Genomic DNA, 19,272 nt, shown 5'->3' with positions numbered 1-19,272 from the left:
CGGTCTTGCCTCACTTTATACGCGTCCACAGAGGCTAGAATCTCCTTATGGGTCAGAGAACCACGAAACCCGTAACCAAGAGAACAGAGGCAGTGCTTCGGGCGCTCCGCGGGGGATATCGAGGGGTCGAGGGCGGGATGCCTGATGGGTCTCGGATCTCAGCCGATCCCAAGGTACCAATGGCCGAGGTTCTCCGAGATCATTCTTCGTCTTTGCTTCCTGAACGGCAATTCAGATAGAGATCAGATATACAAAGATACCAATCTAGATTCAAACACACCCTTCTTCCATCCGTCAAAGTCGGCCTTCAAGAGCAACTTGGGGAATCAAGTATATCACTTTAAACCCCGAATGAGGATCAAACTATGGGACTGGACCCAGTCTGATCCAACTCCACTAAGAGCTGGCTGGAGATTCGCATAAATTTCCATTTTCATCCTACAATGCGTGGGAAAAGGAAAGATCTTCGGATGTCTTCGCGGGCACCCTCGGTGTTCTTCGTGCCGACAACTTCTGGTATCGTCATTGCTGTCTTGCCTGATGAACTGCTAACATGTTTGCTCTCTCGATGCGGAGGACACCAGTCATAAGGAGAACCTTGCACTCTACTGGATACGTGGCTGCCAGTAATAATGTCGTAGGCTTTTTCAGAAAGAGCGTCGTGCTGTTTCCCCCATGCTCAGAAGATTCTCCAATGTTGTATGAGGCACAGTGAAATCACAAAAGAGCAGGCATCTATGCAGATATTTTCAAGGCTTTCAAGCGTGAGAGCAGCCGGGTGGTATTATTGGATGTACGAGTCCCGTCCCAGACAGGCCATCAAGCTGGAGCCTCTCCCTCGGAGAAATTGGTCGTGGCGGCGCCTCCGGCTCGATGTTATGATCCTCGAAAGAGAAATTACGTGGATAGTATTCGTTAAGAGATGTGTTATTGTTCAGAGAGAATACATGGTTCTTGGAAGCCACTGCTGACTGTCACAGTGCAGAAAGATAAGTAGTTGGATGATGGCTTGTTCATGAGAACGATGCGAAGAATATACAGAAGCCAGAAGCAAGAACGAAATACTGACGTAGTAATAGGTATAGTACGGCATAAGAAATAGATAGGGAATAGGTTTCAGTATGGCTATCGAAGCCGGTACCAGGCCACACCCCTGAAACTTGTTTCCAAATACCCAATACCAGCATTTCTCCTTGGAACACCCTAGTTGTGGTTCTGGTTGTTGAGGATCCGCAGGATGGCCAAGAACAGGTTGAGAACGTCGAGATAGAGCGAGATCGAAGCTGCAATCTCCTCCTCAACGTGGTAGTGGCGCATTATAAGCTGCGTATCGACGAGAATGTACCCAGAGAAAATGAAAGCGGCCAAGCCACCGTAGATGAGATCGGCGGTGCCGCCAAAAGGAACGAAGACGCCCACGAATCCAAAGAGGATCAGGAACAAGAGCGCGCCACCGAGATACGGCACCCAGCTGGTGAAGTCGTACTTTGTCTGGCATGCGAACAGGGTGAGACCCACGAACAAGCCAAGAGTCAAGATGAGGGCTTGCACGACGATCCGGGATTCATAGTATGATGTAACGACGCTAATGGAATAGGCTTCAAGGATGGTGAATCCAGAGAGGAATAGCAGGTTTGCGGGATAGCTCTTGCGCTTCCAGTATGTCACAAGGAGGAATCCGAGAGCTCCAAAAACGGATACCATCATGAGCCAGAAATTGCTCTGGATCCAAGAGCGGTAGCTTTCGCTGAAGAAGGAGATTGTGCTCATCACTGTGGTGAGGAGAAGCTGAACCGTTCTGTCGCAAACCGAAACCTATTAGCAACAATCCTCTAGAGCGTTGCGCGCGCGGTTGAGACTCACAAGATAGCATAAACCTTGCGGATGAACTGCATCCGGATAGGCAGAGTCGCCTCCGCAACAGTACCCCCGAACTACAGCAAGTCAGCGAGTTTCCAAACGCTAAATACAAAGCCAAACAGTCACAGCGCAATAAAGAGCTCACCTTGAAATCATCGGGAACGTTGTCGTCTTCGCTGCGAGGCTGTTGGGGCTCTTGCGCGGTAGCCTGGTAGGACGGCGGGGCTTGGGTGTAATGCGAATCCTCAAACGAGTCCCGCTGAGGGGCTGGCTCATATCTGGCATTTGCTGCCATTTTGTTCGACCACAAAGGTATTAAATGCAACCAGAACTTGATCCGTTTGTCGACACTTGAAGGGTGATGGTGAGATCACGAAGCTGGAAGGCGATGTTCAAACAATGACACCATGTGACGCCGGTATCACGTGACACGAATTTGCCAAGCCTCCGCCGCTTGTGGGCCCACTTCCCCAAGCCAACCACGTCTTCCCAGGTTTCTGCGCAACATACCTCGTTTGGTCAGCACTTCGGACCTGGTCACTCTTCCTGGTCCAGGTGAGATCTACTAATGGAAAATCGTCTGATCCCTTTATCTCCTGTTGTAGCTTCCTAGACCTCTCGTTTGCCTAAGCTGTGTAAAGATTGTAAGATTCAAAGAATATCTCCCCCCTGTGGATGAGAACAAGATCATGACATTCCGACCAGAGGGTAGGGTCGAGTATACCTACAGCGTCTGAAATGGGCCATCCCAAAACGACTACCTAATTACCTTACTCAACAGCATCCCAGATCCCCTGTAAATACTTAACCCTCGCAGTATCACCCTGAATGTTCCGCATATACCCCAGCGCCGTTTGCCCCATTTGCGCCCCTTCAACTCCCCAGTGTGTCCAAAAAGTCCCCGCAACCCCCGCCCCCGTATATCTCCACCTAGGATAATACATCCCGACGGAGCTAATCCCATCCATATTATTATACGCCGTCGAAGCAGTATTGTACATCTGCTGCATAGATAGATTATGTTCCGCCATTGCGACGAGCTGTCGCATCTCCGGGACGGTTTGGTTATAAATTCCCTTGCGGTACACAGCGAAGTCGAAAAAGAAGGCGGGGTTTTGTGTTGCGCAGGCGTGGTCGAATTTGCTTCGCATGCGTGGGGAGTAGAGGTCGCAGTCTGTTTCACCCGGGAGGGTCACCGGTGTAGGCGGAAGGTAAGCCGAGAGGAAGCTGTCACGGACGACTTCTTCGTAGCATGCTGGGCAGATCCGACAGGTCTCCGTACCGTACCATTGACGGCCGGTGGTTAGGTTTAGCTTTGGGCACATGTCTAGTGGGCAGAGGCGAGCCGCGAAGGTGGTGAATGTTGCGAATGTTGCTGTGATCATGGCCTCGTCGAGCTTGTGGGCGAATGAAGTGAAGCGCGGAGCAGAGGAGTTGAGATCACAGACGCGTCCTCTGTTAAATCGCGTCGGGAGTTGGTGGAAGAACCTGTCTAGACCGTGGGGTTTCATGCAACCGATATAACAGCCGTGGCATACGTCGAAGTTTTCGACGCCATGGATTTGGTAGACAGGTGCGCCGGTGGGGATCTCTAATGTGCAAGGCGGAGTCCTGGCGGCCTCGAGGGCTGTCCGCTCCCACAATCTAAAGTCATGGCGGGCTAGGGCTTCACCCCAGACGCTGCGGGTCTGCCACATACCGAGCATGCATCTATGCTGGGTGCTTGGGCGGGATACGGGATAAAATTGGTGTTCAAATTCGGTACGTACTGCAAATTCTCGGTAACAGCGCTGGCAAACGGTAATCGAGCTCGAGTTTCGAAGCTGGTACCATTTCTTGGAATGGCCACCTACCATCTGGCCGTTATTCTGGCACTCTGGGAGGTGCAGGTGCTGTGCTGACTCTGTGATGAATGTGTCCATGCTGTTGGTCTTGGTAGCTAATCTCCGGATGAAAGGATTATGGACGTCGCAGACAAAGACAGCCTCCTTTGGCTGCGGATCTGGAGAGGGCATAAACTCGTTGCGAAGCGGGCCAGCAAGCAGTACATCCTCGTAACACGCTTGACAAGCAACAAAGTCCGGGAACCTGCGATTATCCTTTGGTTGATACCACTTGATATTCTCTGATGCCAGCACCCCACGCTGTCGTGGACAGTTGCGTAACGGCAGTCGGTGCGCGAAGAACTGCAGCAACTCCCGTAGACTACTTCCCAACTGAATGATACGAGGCCAGATATCCTCTTCAATCCGCGGGCAGCTGAAGAGGCACTGTGGTTTGGACCCGGCAGGCACTGTTACATGCTCAAAGTGTCTCTTGAAACCAGCAGGTTGAATGTGTTTCTCGTAGCAGTAGGTGCAGACCCGCAAATCAGGTACTTGAGGGTGGCAGTACCACTGCGACTCGCCCATCAGGATATACATGGTTGATGGACATCCCCGGAGAGTGAATTTTGCGGGTGGGTCATATTGAATGTGCGGCCGAGGGGGTGTCTTGGGCCGCATTTGGGTATGCACCGTTGGGGGGTTTGCTCCTTGGCCTATGTGGGTATGGGACATGGACTCGGTGAGGCTTTCTATGCTTGAGGGCAAGCCCTGCGTAGGGTAGGAGGACGATGGCGGCTGTGGTTGCTGTTCATTTAATCGGCCATGGTAGACCTTAGCTGGTTCAGGTCCTGCCGTTGGAGATAATGGAGGTTGCGGGGAGGGTTGTTGGGGAACTTCGTTCCGATACCTTTCCCCGACTCTAGGCGCGTCCTGACCCTGGACTCGTGTTTTGGAAGGCTGAGAAGTTTCTTGTATCGACAGCGGAGAATTTGACTGCAAGTGTGTGGATTCATCCGTAACATGAGGTGCATGATCCGTGCCAATGGAAGGCGCCCCGTAGTTCTTGACCTGTGCATTAGGCGGCAGAGGGTATTCGGGTGCTGGTGGATAATACAATGGGGGCGGTTGGGTATGTTGTGTCGGGACGGGCCTTGCAGAGAATGCTCCAGCAGGAGGTGGCGCATGGCTTCTAGCCTGCGGATCTGGTGGCGGGGGATATGTAGCTGTTGCTGGCAACTGGTATGGCGTGAACTGTAAAGGTTGCTGGTCACCACTATGTGCTCGTCCATCGGTAGAGACTCCGTAACTTGCGGTCAGCGGATTACGTGTCGGAGCGGTTGCAGGGGTTGCGGGTACATGGTATGATGGCGCTTGATTGCGGCTGGGTGAAGGCGGGACGCTTTGTTGTTGCGGAAATGGAGCAGGAGGAGGCAAAGCCTGGCCAGCTGTGTCGTGGTATGTAGCTGGATTGTACTCTTGGCGAGGTGGTGATGGTGGAATCTGCTGCTGGGCAGGTCGGGGTGGCGGCGGAGGAAAAGCCAGAGGAGCCATAGACGGGGGACGAGGTGGCAGAGCCGGCGCAGGAATCTCATTCTCAGAGCAGGTCAGCCGATACCCCTCCCAAAAACTAAAATCAATAATCTGCCCTCATACCCCAGATTCAGGCCCCGTTCCCGGCCGCGGCGGAACCGGCGGTGGAGCACGGAGAACATACTTCGCCGGGTTATAAGGGTTCATTATTGCGCGTGGTGGACAAAGGTTAAAGATCAGGGAAAGGGACACGGAAAGGGACTCGATTGACTTCGGCCAAATCTTGTCTTCTCGTCTCTCGTCCGAGTGCTCCAGGGCTCGCTTGTCGTGCCCCATCGCGTGCCCCATCGCGTGCCTTGGCGCCCGTGGGCGCCTCTTCCGATGTGCTTGGCAGCCAATTTTGCTATTTTCGGAGATTTTATTCCGATGCAGATCCTTCCAGGAAACGGTGATCGTCACCGACATGAAAAGGTCAAGACTGACAACGGCGCTACATCATGGTCGACATCGGCAGGGCTCGGCGGAAGCCGCCACGAAACCCTAAAATCGATGTTTTGATGCAACCATCATTGTCTGACCGTGATGGGGCACCGTTGAGAGTCACGCGAGATCGTATGGATATCAAACCCTGTCGCGGCATAGCCACGACCCGACAGGACACGAATGACGCAGGGCTGACCCCTGGGCTGATCGCATATGGGAACCATCTTACCAATCGGAGGAAAGTGAATTATCTTTGCTTGCGAGGTGTGAATTGCTTAGCCACAGTTTTTCTTAATTTAGAAAGCTTGCCTGTTGTAGTGAATGATGATATTTGCGTATATATAGCGCTTGATTCATCGCTTGATTGCTCTTAGACTAATGGAAAAGATCACCAACGATTAAACAAACACGAGAAACAAATATTTGTCCTCTCTGAAGAACATCTCTACTACGAAGCCTGCCTCTTCTCTACTTTACGCATCGAAACCACATCCCTCTACAGATATACTTCAGTTCCAAACACCCCAGAAGCAATGTGTTTTCGCGACTCCAAGAGAAACAGATACAACTCCTCCTACGCGGCGCCACAAATGCGCTACCACCCTCAATACAACAACGGCTACGGCGTTGGATACTCCCAGAAACCTGCGAAGAAGAAGCGCCGAGGAAACCGCGACGGAGGGAGCTCTGGGGGATGGTTCTTTACCAGCGGCGGCGATGGCGGCGGTGGGGGCTGTGATGGGGGTGGTGGGGGTGGTGGTGGTGGTGGTGATGGAGGTGGTGGAGGAGGAGGAGGAGGAGGATGTTGATCGAGGAATATTGGATACTAAAGATTTATGGGTTATGAAGATGGATTTCTAAGTTGCTTGTGTCGATTTCTTGGGGTTGGGTTTACACTCTACTTCGAATCCCACCACACCTGGGGATGTCCGGACGTCTGGTGGGCGGATTTATGAACTTGTATTACTACGAATGAATTCCTCATGCGATCGGTCCAAGCAGAATCTCTCAGATCTTCCGATGCGATTTTACGACGTCATATTCTTGATTTCCGGTGGGCTGTCCCGCGCTGTGGCCGGGCGGCATCCCGTATTCAGTAATCGGCCCGCCTTCCGGATTCGACATACCGACATTAACTCCGCATACCCCCAAGGTATAAAATCGTAAAGCCGTACAGTCAAAGGACAAAAAGAAGTTTGAGACTAGAAGGAGTCCAAATCCTGCTCGATGTCATTATCAAAGATTCTAGCGAGATCGCCTGTCCGGGCGGCTTCTACGTCCGCTTCAGCAGCTCAACTCACCAAGGCCGCAGGCGACATTTCGAGTGTTTTCCCTAGTTTGCGGCCAGACTATGAACCGGAGCCGTTGCCGCCTCGATTTAAGGGGTTGAAGGAGAAATTGTTTCGGGAAAATGAAGGAGCGTTGAAGAAGAGTTGGGAGAGATTGCTTCCAAGCTTGGAAGAGGAAGTGCATCGAATCAAATCTAAAGGGAGCGATGTGAGTTCCGCTCTGCTCGTTGGATGACCCGATGCTGACTGGGCCAGATTATTCCTTCAGTGGAATACGCTGATGTTATCTCTAGCAACGTAGCTCCGGAGATTCTGGCAGAAATCCGCTGCCGGGGATCCGTGGTGATTAGAAATGTCTTGCCGCGGAAAGAGGCCCGCGAATACAAGGAAAGGATAGAAGATTACGTCGCTGCAAACCGGGAGAGAGTCAAAGCCTTCCCTCCTAATTCGCCGGCAGTGTTTGAGTTGTACTGGACTCCTTCACAGGCGAACGCGCGGGCCCATTCCAACGTACTGGGAGCACAGCGCTTTCTTCAGCGCGTGTGGCACTCATCGGATCCTAACACGCGCATTTCAACACGAAATCCTCTCTCATACGCGGACCGCCTGCGAATTCGACAGCCCGGTGATGCCAAGTTCACGCTAGGCCCTCACATCGATGGGGGCTCACTGGAGCGGTGGGAAGACCCGGAATATTCGCGCGTGTACGCCAAAATCCTAGAAGGGAAGTGGGAAGAGTACGATCCGTGGGATGCGAAGCATCGAGTCACTGCAAAGATGGACCTATATAACGGTGCCGGAGCCTGCTCCATGTTAAGGTTCTTCCAAGGGTGGCTTTCCATGTCCAAGACCGCTCCAGGCGAAGGATCACTGCATGTTTGCCCCATGCTGGTGCACAGCACAGCGTACACTATCCTGAGGCCCTTCTTCGATGCTCAGACACTGCAGCCAGCGCTGGATGCTACATTCCCCGGATCTGTTCCAGGGGCCTGCCAGGAATATAACCCCGTCACCCATCCACATCTCGAACTGGAGACGACTATGGTGTCTGTTCCGGAAGTGGAACCTGGCGACTATGTTGCATGGCACTGTGACTCGCTGCACTCAGTGGATAAGGAGCACAAGGGCAAAGGTGACTCCAGCGTCCTCTATATACCCGCCACGCCGCTGTGCGATATGAATGTTGAATATCTTCTGAAGCAGCGGAGAGCAGCACTGGATTATTCCCCGCCGTGGGATTTTCCTGGAGCTGGCGGTCCAGGTGAGATCGGATTCAAGGGTGCTTTGGACTGGAACTCCCTCAACCAAGAGGGGCAGCGTGCAATGGGACTGGGCGAACAGCCATGGGAGGTCACTGATGATATGACCGACGGTGAGAGGCGGGCGGTTGAGAGAGCGAACACGGCGTGCTTCGGGCGGGTGCAGTAGCTCTTGTTAGTCTTCTTAGTTCTCGATTAGAAAATTTCAAATTGAATAGAGGACTCGTCGGTACCGAAAGAGAAGCAAGAAGACGGGAGAAGAGCTCTGCAGGCGTCGAGCTCGGAGGCGGCGTCGGGGAAGAACAAAAGATTGCCCACGCTTTCCCTGACGTGCTTCTTCCACCTACCACCCACCCCCCCTCAATGACCGCTCCTAGGTAGGCAGAGCTTATAATCATGCGGCTACAGGCGGCGCTTCTTTTGGTTGCTTCTTCTCTCCCTTCAACACTCGCCATCTACCCTGACGAAGTCGGCCATGTCGATTTCCACCATGCGTTGCTAGGTGTCCCTTCGTCGAAATCCACTTTCTTCCACCGACCATCCGCGTCCTCGAACGCTGCTCTCCTCTACACACTTTCCGAGAAGTCGCTTCTTGGTGCGGTAAATCCAAAAGATGGATCGCTATTGTGGAGGCAGAACCTCACTCGTTCCGCTGTCACGCCCGGCCAGGATGCTGAAGGTTTACTACGCGCCTCGGATGGATCAAGTACGGTGATTAGCGCGCTGGGGGACTACGTTTTCGCCTGGAGCGCCTTGGATGGAAAATTAATATGGGAGAACTGGTCACCGAATATGCCTATCGTTGACGTTGAGCTTCTGGAGCTGGAAGATGCCGGCGCCGCTCAGTCGACCAGGGACGCAATTGCACTTTCGGGGGGACGGGCTGGTTCGGTCAAGAGACTTGACGGAACGACTGGAGAGATTAAATGGGAGCGCCATGATGAGAGGTTAGATTCCGATTCCACACTGCCTATTTCTCACGCCACACGGCAGCAACTGAGCTAATGATTTTGTTGATTAGTGGTGACATTCCGTTCCAGGTGTCCTCCTCCTCGACCGACGTCTTCTATATCTCTCTGCAATCGGCGTTGTTGGGGGGCTACAAGATCCGAGTCACCTCGTTGGATCCGCTGACCGGCCGACAAACCCATCAGCAGGTCCTCAATTCCGAAAGCGATGTTTCAAGCCCAGACTCTATCCTTTTTGTGGGCGCCAACACTGCCTTTCCAATAATTGCCTGGGCGGACAAATCGTACAAAACGCTGAAGGTCAATGTTATTGGGACTAAGCAGGTGACCACGCTCAATATCGAGAACACTAGTGGTGAGGACATCACGTCCATCGAGGTCCACGCTCCTAAGACCCTCAATGCCTTGTCACACTTCCTGGTCCAGTACGAGACGCCGTCCGGGTCAGGGGCTGAGGTGTATCATGTTGACCTCAAGTCTGCAACTGTATCAAAGGCTTACAGCCTCCCGTATCTGCAGGGATGGTCTGTTTTTACTACTGGCACTAAGGACGCGAATGTCTACTTCACCCGGGTCACCGACTGTGAGACTACTGTCGTATCGTCTGCCTCTCACAGTGTTCTTGGAAGGTGGCCTCAGCACCCTCCCTTGGATCGTGCTGTGCATGCAGTCTCAGAGGTGGCCGCGAAAGGAGACTCTGTGGCTGCCCGTTCTGCTCTTGTATTGGAATCCGGCGATTGGCAACTAATTCAGAATGGTGCGATTGGTTGGACAAGACCTGAAGCGCTATCTGGTGCTTTAGCCGCTAGCTGGGCGGATGTGGATGGCCAGAAGGACCTAGCCCACCAGCTGGAGGTCGAAGGTCACGAAAGCCTCTACAAAGCATACATACATCGCGTGAAGCGGCACCTTAAGGACCTTGAACATCTCCCGGAGTGGTTAAAGGAACTACCTAAACGCGTCTTTACTAGCTTACTGGCAGATGAAGTCTCTAATCTGGATGGCTTCGGTATCTCTCGGCCCATCATTATCGCTACACAGAATGGCCGTGTGTATGCCCTTGATAGTGGGAATCGCGGCAGTGTATCTTGGAGTGTCAAGGCGGTAGAGGCAGACTCTTGGATTGTCAAGGCCATCTTGACTCAGCCTGGGTTGGCGACGGTGTACGCCGATGACGGCAGCTCTGTGACATTGAACATCACCACCGGCGATGTTACTCAACGCCGCCAAGCCACAGGAAAGATTCGCTCTCTTGCAGTTGTCAACGACGGCACATCTACCAGCACTATCGGGATCAATGAGGACGGGGAGCCCTTAGTGTCCTTCAACCGCCCCGGGTTCTTCGTGACTCAGGGCGCTGACGGAAGGGTCATTGGTTGGAGCACAGAAGACTCACAGTCACCAGTTTGGGAGTTCCTGCCTGCACCAGGCGAAAAGATCATCCGGGCCACTGCGCGGCCCTCTCATGACCCTGTCGCATCGATAGGCAAAGTTCTGGGCAACCGCTCGGTATTGTACAAGTATCTCACCCCGAATGCGGCCCTCGTCACAGCCGTGGGCGGGAATTCGGCTACGTTCTACCTCCTAGACGCAGTCACAGGGCGAATTCTCCACACAAGCACGCACAAGGGAGTCGACACTGCACAACCAATCGCCTCCACTATGTCAGAGAACTGGTTCGCCTACTCCTTCTACGCCGAGGGTTCCGACGACTCTGACTCAAGGGGCTACCAACTCGTCCTCTCGGAGATGTACGAATCTCCCACCCCCAATGACCGTGGCCCGTTGGGCTCTGCATCCAACTACTCCACCCTCATCGACCTACCCCTCCCGCATGTCATCTCCCAATCCTTCATCATCTCAGAACCTATCTCCCACATGGCCGTCACCCAAACCCGCCAGGGTATCACCACCCGCCAACTCCTCGCAACCCTCCCCGAATCCAACGCCATCGTCGGCATCCCCCGTCCGGCCCTCGATCCCCGTCGCCCTATCGGTCGAGACCCTACCTCCACCGAAGCGGAAGAGGGTCTGACCAAGTACGTACCATTCCTCGACTTTGATGGAAGATGGTACCTCACCCACGCGCGACAAGTCGCAGGCGTCAAGTCCATTCTTTCCGAACCCACCCTCCTCGAAAGTACAAGTCTCATATTCGCCTTTGGGAACGATATCTTCGCCACACGAGCAACCCCCAGCCAAGCGTTCGATATTTTGGGCAAAGGGTTCTCAAAGCTACAGCTGCTTCTAACAATCGTTGCACTGGCGATCGGTGTCTCGATCCTGGCTCCCATGGTACGTCTCCCCGGTTTATCATCATCTGTATTGTTTTTAGTAACATGGTTCCTAGGCTCGCAAGAAGAAAGTCGACACGCTCTGGAAGACACGGTAGAGAAAGCGAGAAGAATCAAAGATAGACTAGTATGGTACGCATCATGTCGATCTAATTCAATCGGATATTCTAAATGTTTTTATACATATGAGTATGATAAAAATATTCTTTTTGATATCTCGCTCTATTTCCATTATTGCATTCCTGTTGGTAGGACCTCCGCAACGGGGCCAGCGCGAGCTATAAGGGAGGTGCAGTATTGAAGAGTATTGAAGACCACGGATGTGCATTCGCTATCTTGAGTGCTTTCCGATATCCATTAGAGTTGTATGCAAGTAGATAGGTATTGTACGTATTTGTTGCAGACAACTGAAGAACCTAGAAGAGAGAATAAGACATCGGGAGTAGTGGGAGTAGTAGTCTATTCGAACAAACATGCAGCCAGATAGAGGTTGAGCTGGAATGAATAAGATGAGTTTAGTCGGTTCAAAAAGAAAAAAAAAAACAAAAAGAAAGAAAGAAAGAAGAAGAACGATGAGATAGACAGGGTATGTATATATGCAAGCAAGCTATGACAAAATAAAGACCAAACAAAAACAGACAACTCAAGGCAGGCAAAATGTAGCTGATGTATGTATGTGTATAAATATGCATTACTGCAAGAGGAAGTGAAGGTAGGCTTTTAAGCGGACACCGTCTGGGCAGGGAGGGATGTGCTTGTTGTCGCGCTGCCGTTGGGGAGGGGTTCGGAGGCGGACTCGGGCTCTGGCTTCGCGACCACGGGCGTGGTAGTGCCGTTTTCGATTTTCTTCTCATCGAGGACTTGCTGCTCTTCCGTGGCTGGGGTGGACTCGTCGACAGGAACGGGAATCTGGTCTTCTTTCTCTGCGGCGTTCTCTGCCTCCTTTGGCTGAGCTGCCGGAGTCTCGTTTGCTTCCGTGGGCTTGGACTTCGGCACGGGAACGGTGGTTTGTCGGCTCTTTCCGTTTTCTTTGCCGAGGATCTCGACGCGGTCGCCCTTGAAGAGGATGGGACCCTTGATGAAGCTCGGCTTGTTTTGACCCTCTGTCGGGGGAGTTTCAAGAGCGCCGACTATCTCGCGGGCCGCCTCGTCGAGGTGCGGCATGTCTCCCCATTGCCAGTCGAGTTCGCCGCCGTACTGTTTCGGAATGCTGGAGGGGTCCATGAAGGAAGTGAGGGTGGGCTTGACTTCGGAGGCGCCGAGGATGAAGATCTTCGATGTTGTTACAGGGTCAAACCAGCGTTTGATCCAGCCCCAGACAGTTGGGAAGAAGGCGGGGGCCCCGATGATCTAGCGCGGTCAGTACCATTTCGGGGTTATGGCAGATTGGCTTGAGGGGACTTACGAAAATACGGTCTAGGGTTTCCGGGTAGTGGGCTGTTGCAAGAACACTCGCATCCTGCATGTGCCCCTTGAGGTTCCAGAACTGCTTCAGACCAACACTGCTGACATCGACGATATTTGTCGAGGTCACAATAGGCGTCTCCGGGTTCGGACGGGGTAATTGGGAGCAGAGCGGCATAACGAAGTTGAGGAGATTTTCGTAGAGAGCGAACAAACGCAACAGACGCTGAGGGACCTTAGAGGACTTGTGCGTTTCCGCGGTCGCCTCGGGATCGGTCATCGTGGCGTTATAGACAGCCATGTTCTTGCTGTTTAGGTGTTTGATCTCAAACACATACACGGGGATACCGCGGCGGTCTCGCCGACCAGTCCATTGCGGATACTACAGCCGAGGATTAAGGTTAGAGTGCGAATCCTAATAGAGATAAGCATATCGGCGCAACCCACCATTCTCCTAGCCGCATCGTACGATTCCACCTCGATATTCTCATATAGAGACTCAATAGCGTTCTCCTTCCGCCAGTCCTCCGTGTCCTTGAACTGGCCCCAGGCCCCGTTCACATCGAATCTGCGCGCGCGGAGGAACCGCCTGTATAAGAAAACTGAGTTAGCTACAAGCTCGCCCTCAGCAAATAGACCACGTTTCCCGCAAGAACGGCGGAAAAGTAAAATCAAGGGACAGAACGTACAGCATCGTCGCATCATCATGGCTCGGCTTCTCGCCCTCCCCACCTGGCCTGTAGTACCCATTCTTCTCACAGAATTCCTTGAACTCTGCAAACTTCGCCTCCTGCTCCCCGGTAAGGTGGTGTAAATGGCCCAAGAGCCAGGCCTCGCTCGCGGCCTGGGACGCCGACGCCACCGGATCGTTCTTGGGATCGGCAGTGGCGGCGCTGTTCTTGTTGTGCACGGAGGCGGAATCGCTTTCCGCTTGGCTGTGGTACGATTTGGTCCTCCACAAAGGCATAGCTGTGTATTCTGGGCGCTAGAGGAGCTTGACAGATATTCGAGGAAACGGGAGGGAGGGACTTGAGAGGTCAAAAAGAGAGGGAAGGGCGCGGCGTTGGGGCTGTGGTTGGTTTGGCGTCAGCACAGGTGAAATTGCAGCAGCTCTTCTTTCGTTCCTGGCGGTCCGGTGATCGACAATTGGGGGCGAGTCTGCGATGGAATTTGGCCTGGAATTCAGCGATTGAATTGAGATTCCAGGCAGGAATAGCGAGTGACGTGGGGAGCGACAAACAAACTGAAGCAAACGAGAGCGAGCGAGCAAATGGAGGAAATTCTGCTGCTTGATCGAACTCCGATGCAGACTCAGGAGGGTGCATTAAATTCTTGGACAAGAGAGGCGGATGAGTCAGCCTACGGAGCCCCAGTTTATGCAAATCATTTATGCGCACTTTGGTAGCTCGTTCCTCCAAGAACAAGTTAACGAACTTGAATGTCCATTGGACAACTCCAGCTAGAATGAAACGGCTTCCAAAATAACGGTCTTTTAGCGTACCTCAATACAAACAGTAAAGATATCTGTACAGGATGAAGAGGAAAGATGTATTTCTAGGCCAAGATTTCCTTAGTCCTCAGTGAGGTCGCCATATTCCCACATACCGCGACGCTGTTGCTTCGCCTCATCTTCTAAGGTGCGAAGATTTGACAGAGTCTCACCAGCAGCACGCTCCCACGCCTTCAACTTCCGCGGAACCATCGCCAAACCCTCCCGAACGATCTCCGCGTTAATACTCTGGTCAAGGTTCTTTGATTCAGAGGGATCGAGCAGGGTAACGTGCAGCGTTCCCTCAGCCGACACGAAGTCCACATTGGCGACAAGTTCACGGTTGAACGTCTGCTCTTCGAGGAAGGAGACTGCGTCTTGAAGGTAGTCGGGGGAGGCAGGGAACTGGAGTATTGAAAGGGCAGCGTCGACTGCCTGGGGGCGGAGTTTCTGGGCAGAGAACTGGGGTTGGCTTAGTGGTCGCAGTCGGGACCAGGGAAGGACCTCCGAGTTGCCGTAGTCGATGTAGACGACCTCTGCTTGCTGTTTTTCGCGGTCGTTGCGGCGCACCTTGGCGCGATACCATTCTCCGTCTTCAGTGAACTTGGCGGCCACGAAGTCACCAGCCTTTGGTGGGCCAGGAAGTGGTGTGTCATTTGATTTGTTGAGGTGGAATGAGCGGAATGCACTCATCAACTCGGTCAACGCAGAGGTGCCGGTCCCGATTTGCTGGAGCTTCACGCGTGCAGTAGCGGGGTCAACGTAGGTGACCATGACGTCCCGATAATCCTTACGGCGTGGAGCGGCATCAGTTTCAGCAGCGCTGCTGCTAACTGCCTCTTCCTCTGCCTCCTCCGCGTCCTTGCTGGGGTCCCAATCATGCCACAGCCCCTTACGAGCTTCTTTGGCCCGTTGTTCGGCAGCGAAGTACTCCGTGGCGTGACCAGACTGCTCTGCGGAGTAAGCATGCACGGTGGCGAAACCCTCTTCGAGAAGAACCTTGGTGAAATTCTCCTTGTTCACGTACAGGGTGCCAATGAAGCCGCCAACCTTGTCGATCGTCTCGACATCGATCTCGACATCCCGCTGCAAGCAGCGTCTGTTCGCGAGATCGTGTGCCTCTTGGCCGAAAGGCTCGGAAGCCTCGCTGGGGTTACGCGCAGACCGGGGAGCGCGAATGCCAGATAGAACCAAGGTCAGTTTGGCATTTTCGCGAGGAACCAGAACAGTAAATCGGGATCCGGACTTCACAAAGTCGACAACGGCAGGTACTCGCTTCTGACGCTGGAGGATGGAGACTTCCATCTTGGCCTTTTGCACACTTTCTGAGTAATCTTGGTACTGCTTGACCTTGGGGGGCTTGGACGACCACATTCCTTTGCCATCCTTCTGAGCTTCAGCCTCAGCAATCAACAGGTCGTCATAATCAGGGGATCGGTCAGTATCGTCCTGGCGGTGACGGATGACTGAAGCATATCCAGATTGTACGAGAGCCAGAGCGACATTGGTATTTCCCTGCATCACAGTAGCCACTTCTCGCTCTTCAAACCCTTCCGTAGCGGGCTTTTTGCCGATAATAGTGACCTTGACGTGCTTCCCAATGAGCTTCTTGCGCAAGAACTCCTTTGCATCCGCACCGAATGGTGCTTGCTCGGGGGCAGACGGCTTCGGCTGACGAATACTCGCCAGGCTAATCTTCTTCTCTTGCCCAGCCTTGTTCCTGACGAAAATGGTATCCGCATTGAGCACACGGCTGACGATAACATCCAGCGCGGCCCCGCCCGCAGGACCGTTGGACGTGACAAAATTAGTGAACAGACCCTTTCGGCCGTCCTTCGCAACCTTCTCCGCACGGCGGAAGGCCGCTATTCCAGCGCCAAGGAGAGGCGAATGGAGGTCGTGGACGCGCGCGAGGCCGGCTTCAAGAAGAAACTTGGCAATGTTTCCATTAGGGTGGAGGATAGTTGCAATCAGCTGGCCCTGAGGGGTGACGCCCAAAAGACTGACTTGGACCTTGCGCTGCAGAATTCTAGATTCAACAAACTGCTGCGCTTCCTCGCCGTACGGCTCGGCAGGCTGCTCCTTGCCATCGGGACTGACGCGCTTGGTTGCAGGTGCTCTAATGCCACCAACCGCAACAACGACCTGCAGGTGTTCATCCTCGGCGAGAAGCAGTCTCAGAACGAGACGATCGCCCGTTAAGACTCTCTCGACGATACCCTCTAGGTGCTTATCCTTCCATGCTTCGACCAGAGATTTGCCATCCGCAAGCTCATAGCTGGTTTCGATGCGGCCGCTCTCAGAACCGGCCCAAACACCCTTTCCTTCGGTTCTGGCGTGGTCCTCCAATGCGCGGAGGCGCTCAAGCATAGCAACAGTCTCTTCTGTGTCATCACTTCGCTTTCCGGCTTCCTCGCGGACGCGGCTCCATCCCTCCTGGACACTGATCTCGGGCAGTGTAACGTCGAAACTCGGGAGTTTGATCTTGCCATATTCGCGCTGCGACGTCGGAACGGTATACAGAGTCTGGAACTGGATTACCTTGCCGACGAGGAGCTCGCGGAGGAATTCACGCGATTGGAAGGCGAAAGCCTGCAGGGGGGGGGAAGCAAAAGTCAGAAGGAAGCTCAATGTAAGGAGTGAATAAGGACAGAAGCTTTATATGACGACAATATAGGAGAACAGAGGGGAAATGGATGGAATCGTGAGACCTCAAAAGGACAGCTATCCCGATCCATTGGACGGCTCCTCCGGCCTCTAGAGAGAGGGAAGCTCACCTCATCACCCTCTCGCCTCAACCGCGGCGCAGACACATATGCAAGACTCAGAATCCGCTCCTGCGCAGGGTTGGTAACGTGCGAAAGGACAACAGTGTCGCCAGATAGAACTGACTTCACGCGAGCTTCCAGAGGCATGCCGGAGGTGAGGGACAGACAACGGAGAAAGCGATTGACTGAAACGGGGTCTGAAAATGAGAGTAAAAGTAAAAGGAGGAAGAGTAAGGGAGGGTAAAAGGTGAGAGTTAGGGGAGGTAGGACAGAAAAGACAATGGAGAAAGAGATCAAATTGGTGATGGACGGAGCATGAACGGAAACGTGGTTCGAAGTGTCGGAGCTGTGGCGGACTTCCTGACTTTGTGGGGGAGTCTGGCCAGGACACCTACCACCTTCGGCCGCTTCCAGGCTACGAGGGTAATCTTACTCCTTTTACTCTTTTTACGATTCAAGCATAATGAAACATCGGTAACCATGATACTGCCAGTCAATTTGAATGTGGCTAAACTCGCGGCATCTTACATTATTCAACCAGGTGCATCTGCAGGATGGTTTCGCGATACCTATGGACTATTTCACCCTCCACATTACCAATTGAGGTCATCATATCATCAGAAGTCAACGGGCCCATTTATGCAGCAATGCCAATGACACCTTTAAGAGCCATCAGTAACCCCTTCAGGAAGCCGCTGGGGATTGAATACTCACCGCAGGCAGGACGAGCACCAGCATTGCCGGTCTTCTTCGACTCCTCGTTGCCACCACGGCCGAGGTCGTCAGTACCAGCGTGGACGACAAGGGTACGCTAATCTTGTATTAGCATAACTCAACTCTCTACACCAGGAAACGGAGGTCACATACGCCTAGGACGCTCTCGGCACCAATGAGCTTCACAAGCGGGTCCTGCTTGGAGCCGACGGCGTTACCCTCAGCATCGGTCTTGAAGTTGCCCAGGTCACCGACGTGGCGGACGTCGTCCTCGGGAGCACCGTGGGTCTTGCCGAACGGGTTGAAGTGGGGACCAGCAGAGGTGCAGCCGTTGGTGTTGTCGCCGAACTGGTGGATGTGGAAGCCACGCTCAGCGTTGGCATCGTGACCGGTGATGTTCCATGAGACAGTGGTCTGGGCGTTCTCGTCGGCCTGCTCGAAGGTGACAGTGCCGGTGATCTTCGAGTCACCACGGATGACAGCAACTAGAGGACAACGTCAGTGATGTTACACATCCAAGCACTGAGGGTCAAGGGTTCGCGTGAGCTCGCCACCCGGGCCAGCTCAAGGATCGAGACGAAATCTGGGGTTGTTCCCCGGCTCAGACCCGGCCGATCGCGACAGGAGAACTAGAGGAGCTAGCCAGAGCTTCCATCATCCTTGAGCTTATATTAACCCCTCGCAGGAGAAAAAGAGACGATGATAGGCTGTCAGCTCAGGGCAGAGCGCAGAAGGTGCTCAAATCTGCTCACACAAGGTCCTCCAGCCACGGTCGATCGTGGATCCGGCCAGGGTCAAGGCCAATAACAGTGCGAGGTCGACAGAGAGGGATATGACTTACCAGCCTTGACCATTGTGGCGAATTTCTAGAGGTTGATGTTATTAAACTTGGAAGAGTATGTCGAAGATGGATAGATGGATGACAGAGAGAGAGAGAGAGTGAAGAGTGGGAAGGGATCGGGACGGGGGGAGCGAAGGGAAGATGAGGGACGAGGGGTAAGCCGACGATTGGACACACTGGCAGTGGATAGGCTGAGGAGGATGGGAAGTCTCGGTGGATTATTCATTCGATGGGCTTCGAGTCTCTGGCATTCCTTCCAGTAACCTGGCAGCTCTCATCCCGCTCACTTGGTTTTCGTGAAGCACCCCACCTTGCGGGACGTCGGAATGACGTTTTCGGTGCAGCTGGGGGGGAAGAGCTCTGCGATTCCTAAGCAAGGCATTCCAGACTCACCCCTGGCAGTTTTCTCCCTTCAGGCCGTACAGTTACCTTTGTCCAAGGCAGTAGGCCGAATGGGATCATCTCAATTGCCCTTTCCGAAAAGTCCTCCATAGTTAATCTGATTCAACCAACTCGGGGGCTGTCTGACAGAACCCCACCATAGCAA

At 53.4% G+C, this 19,272-nt stretch overlaps 6 protein-coding genes across 6 annotated transcripts; 1 reads left to right on the top strand and 5 right to left on the bottom strand.

The window, feature by feature from the left end:
- Positions 1–911: 911 nt before the first annotated feature.
- BJX67DRAFT_366950 (Bax inhibitor-1 family protein) lies at positions 912–2,295 on the bottom strand. Its single transcript, XM_071030460.1, has 3 exons — positions 2,006–2,295; positions 1,864–1,934; positions 912–1,798 (listed from the first exon to the last, which is right to left on the bottom strand). The coding sequence occupies exons 1-3, from the start codon at positions 2,153–2,155 to the stop codon at positions 1,204–1,206; spliced, it is 816 nt and encodes a 271-aa protein (XP_070881147.1). The 5' UTR covers positions 2,156–2,295; the 3' UTR covers positions 912–1,203.
- Positions 2,296–2,409: 114 nt separating this feature from the next.
- On the bottom strand, positions 2,410–6,021 carry BJX67DRAFT_366947 (uncharacterized protein). Its single transcript, XM_071030459.1, has 2 exons — positions 5,340–6,021; positions 2,410–5,279 (listed from the first exon to the last, which is right to left on the bottom strand). Exons 1-2 carry the CDS (start codon positions 5,679–5,681, stop codon positions 2,631–2,633), a joined length of 2,991 nt encoding a protein of 996 aa, XP_070881146.1. The 5' UTR covers positions 5,682–6,021; the 3' UTR covers positions 2,410–2,630.
- Positions 6,022–6,926: 905 nt separating this feature from the next.
- BJX67DRAFT_375484 (uncharacterized protein) lies at positions 6,927–11,607 on the top strand (the record flags this gene model as incomplete). Its single annotated transcript, XM_071031701.1, has 5 exons — positions 6,927–7,196; positions 7,244–8,407; positions 8,629–9,194; positions 9,269–11,510; positions 11,566–11,607. 5 exons carry the CDS (start codon positions 6,927–6,929, stop codon positions 11,605–11,607), a joined length of 4,284 nt encoding a protein of 1,427 aa, XP_070881145.1.
- Positions 11,608–12,065: 458 nt separating this feature from the next.
- On the bottom strand, positions 12,066–14,181 carry BJX67DRAFT_312262 (CRAL-TRIO domain-containing protein). The gene is made up of 4 exons (XM_071027164.1): positions 13,603–14,181; positions 13,361–13,502; positions 12,915–13,295; positions 12,066–12,859 (listed from the first exon to the last, which is right to left on the bottom strand). The coding sequence occupies exons 1-4, from the start codon at positions 13,878–13,880 to the stop codon at positions 12,230–12,232; spliced, it is 1,431 nt and encodes a 476-aa protein (XP_070881144.1). The 5' UTR covers positions 13,881–14,181; the 3' UTR covers positions 12,066–12,229.
- Positions 14,182–17,663, bottom strand: BJX67DRAFT_312320 (putative transcription factor (Snd1/p100)). Its single transcript, XM_071027165.1, has 2 exons — positions 17,180–17,663; positions 14,182–16,994 (listed from the first exon to the last, which is right to left on the bottom strand). The coding sequence occupies exons 1-2, from the start codon at positions 17,315–17,317 to the stop codon at positions 14,484–14,486; spliced, it is 2,649 nt and encodes an 882-aa protein (XP_070881143.1). The 5' UTR covers positions 17,318–17,663; the 3' UTR covers positions 14,182–14,483.
- Positions 17,664–17,807: 144 nt separating this feature from the next.
- On the bottom strand, positions 17,808–18,738 carry sod1 (superoxide dismutase SOD1; the record flags this gene model as incomplete). Its single annotated transcript, XM_071033961.1, has 4 exons — positions 17,808–17,830; positions 17,885–17,981; positions 18,038–18,369; positions 18,726–18,738. The coding sequence occupies 4 exons, from the start codon at positions 18,736–18,738 to the stop codon at positions 17,808–17,810; spliced, it is 465 nt and encodes a 154-aa protein (XP_070881142.1).
- Positions 18,739–19,272: the final 534 nt, after the last annotated feature.

The sequence above is a fragment of the Aspergillus lucknowensis genome, assembly GCF_044049455.1.
Source record: "Aspergillus lucknowensis strain CBS 449.75 chromosome Unknown BJX67scaffold_72, whole genome shotgun sequence".
Classification (NCBI taxonomy): domain Eukaryota; kingdom Fungi; phylum Ascomycota; class Eurotiomycetes; order Eurotiales; family Aspergillaceae; genus Aspergillus; species Aspergillus lucknowensis.
Note: the sequence above shows the minus strand (reverse complement) of the source record. Positions and strands in the feature narration are given on the sequence as shown.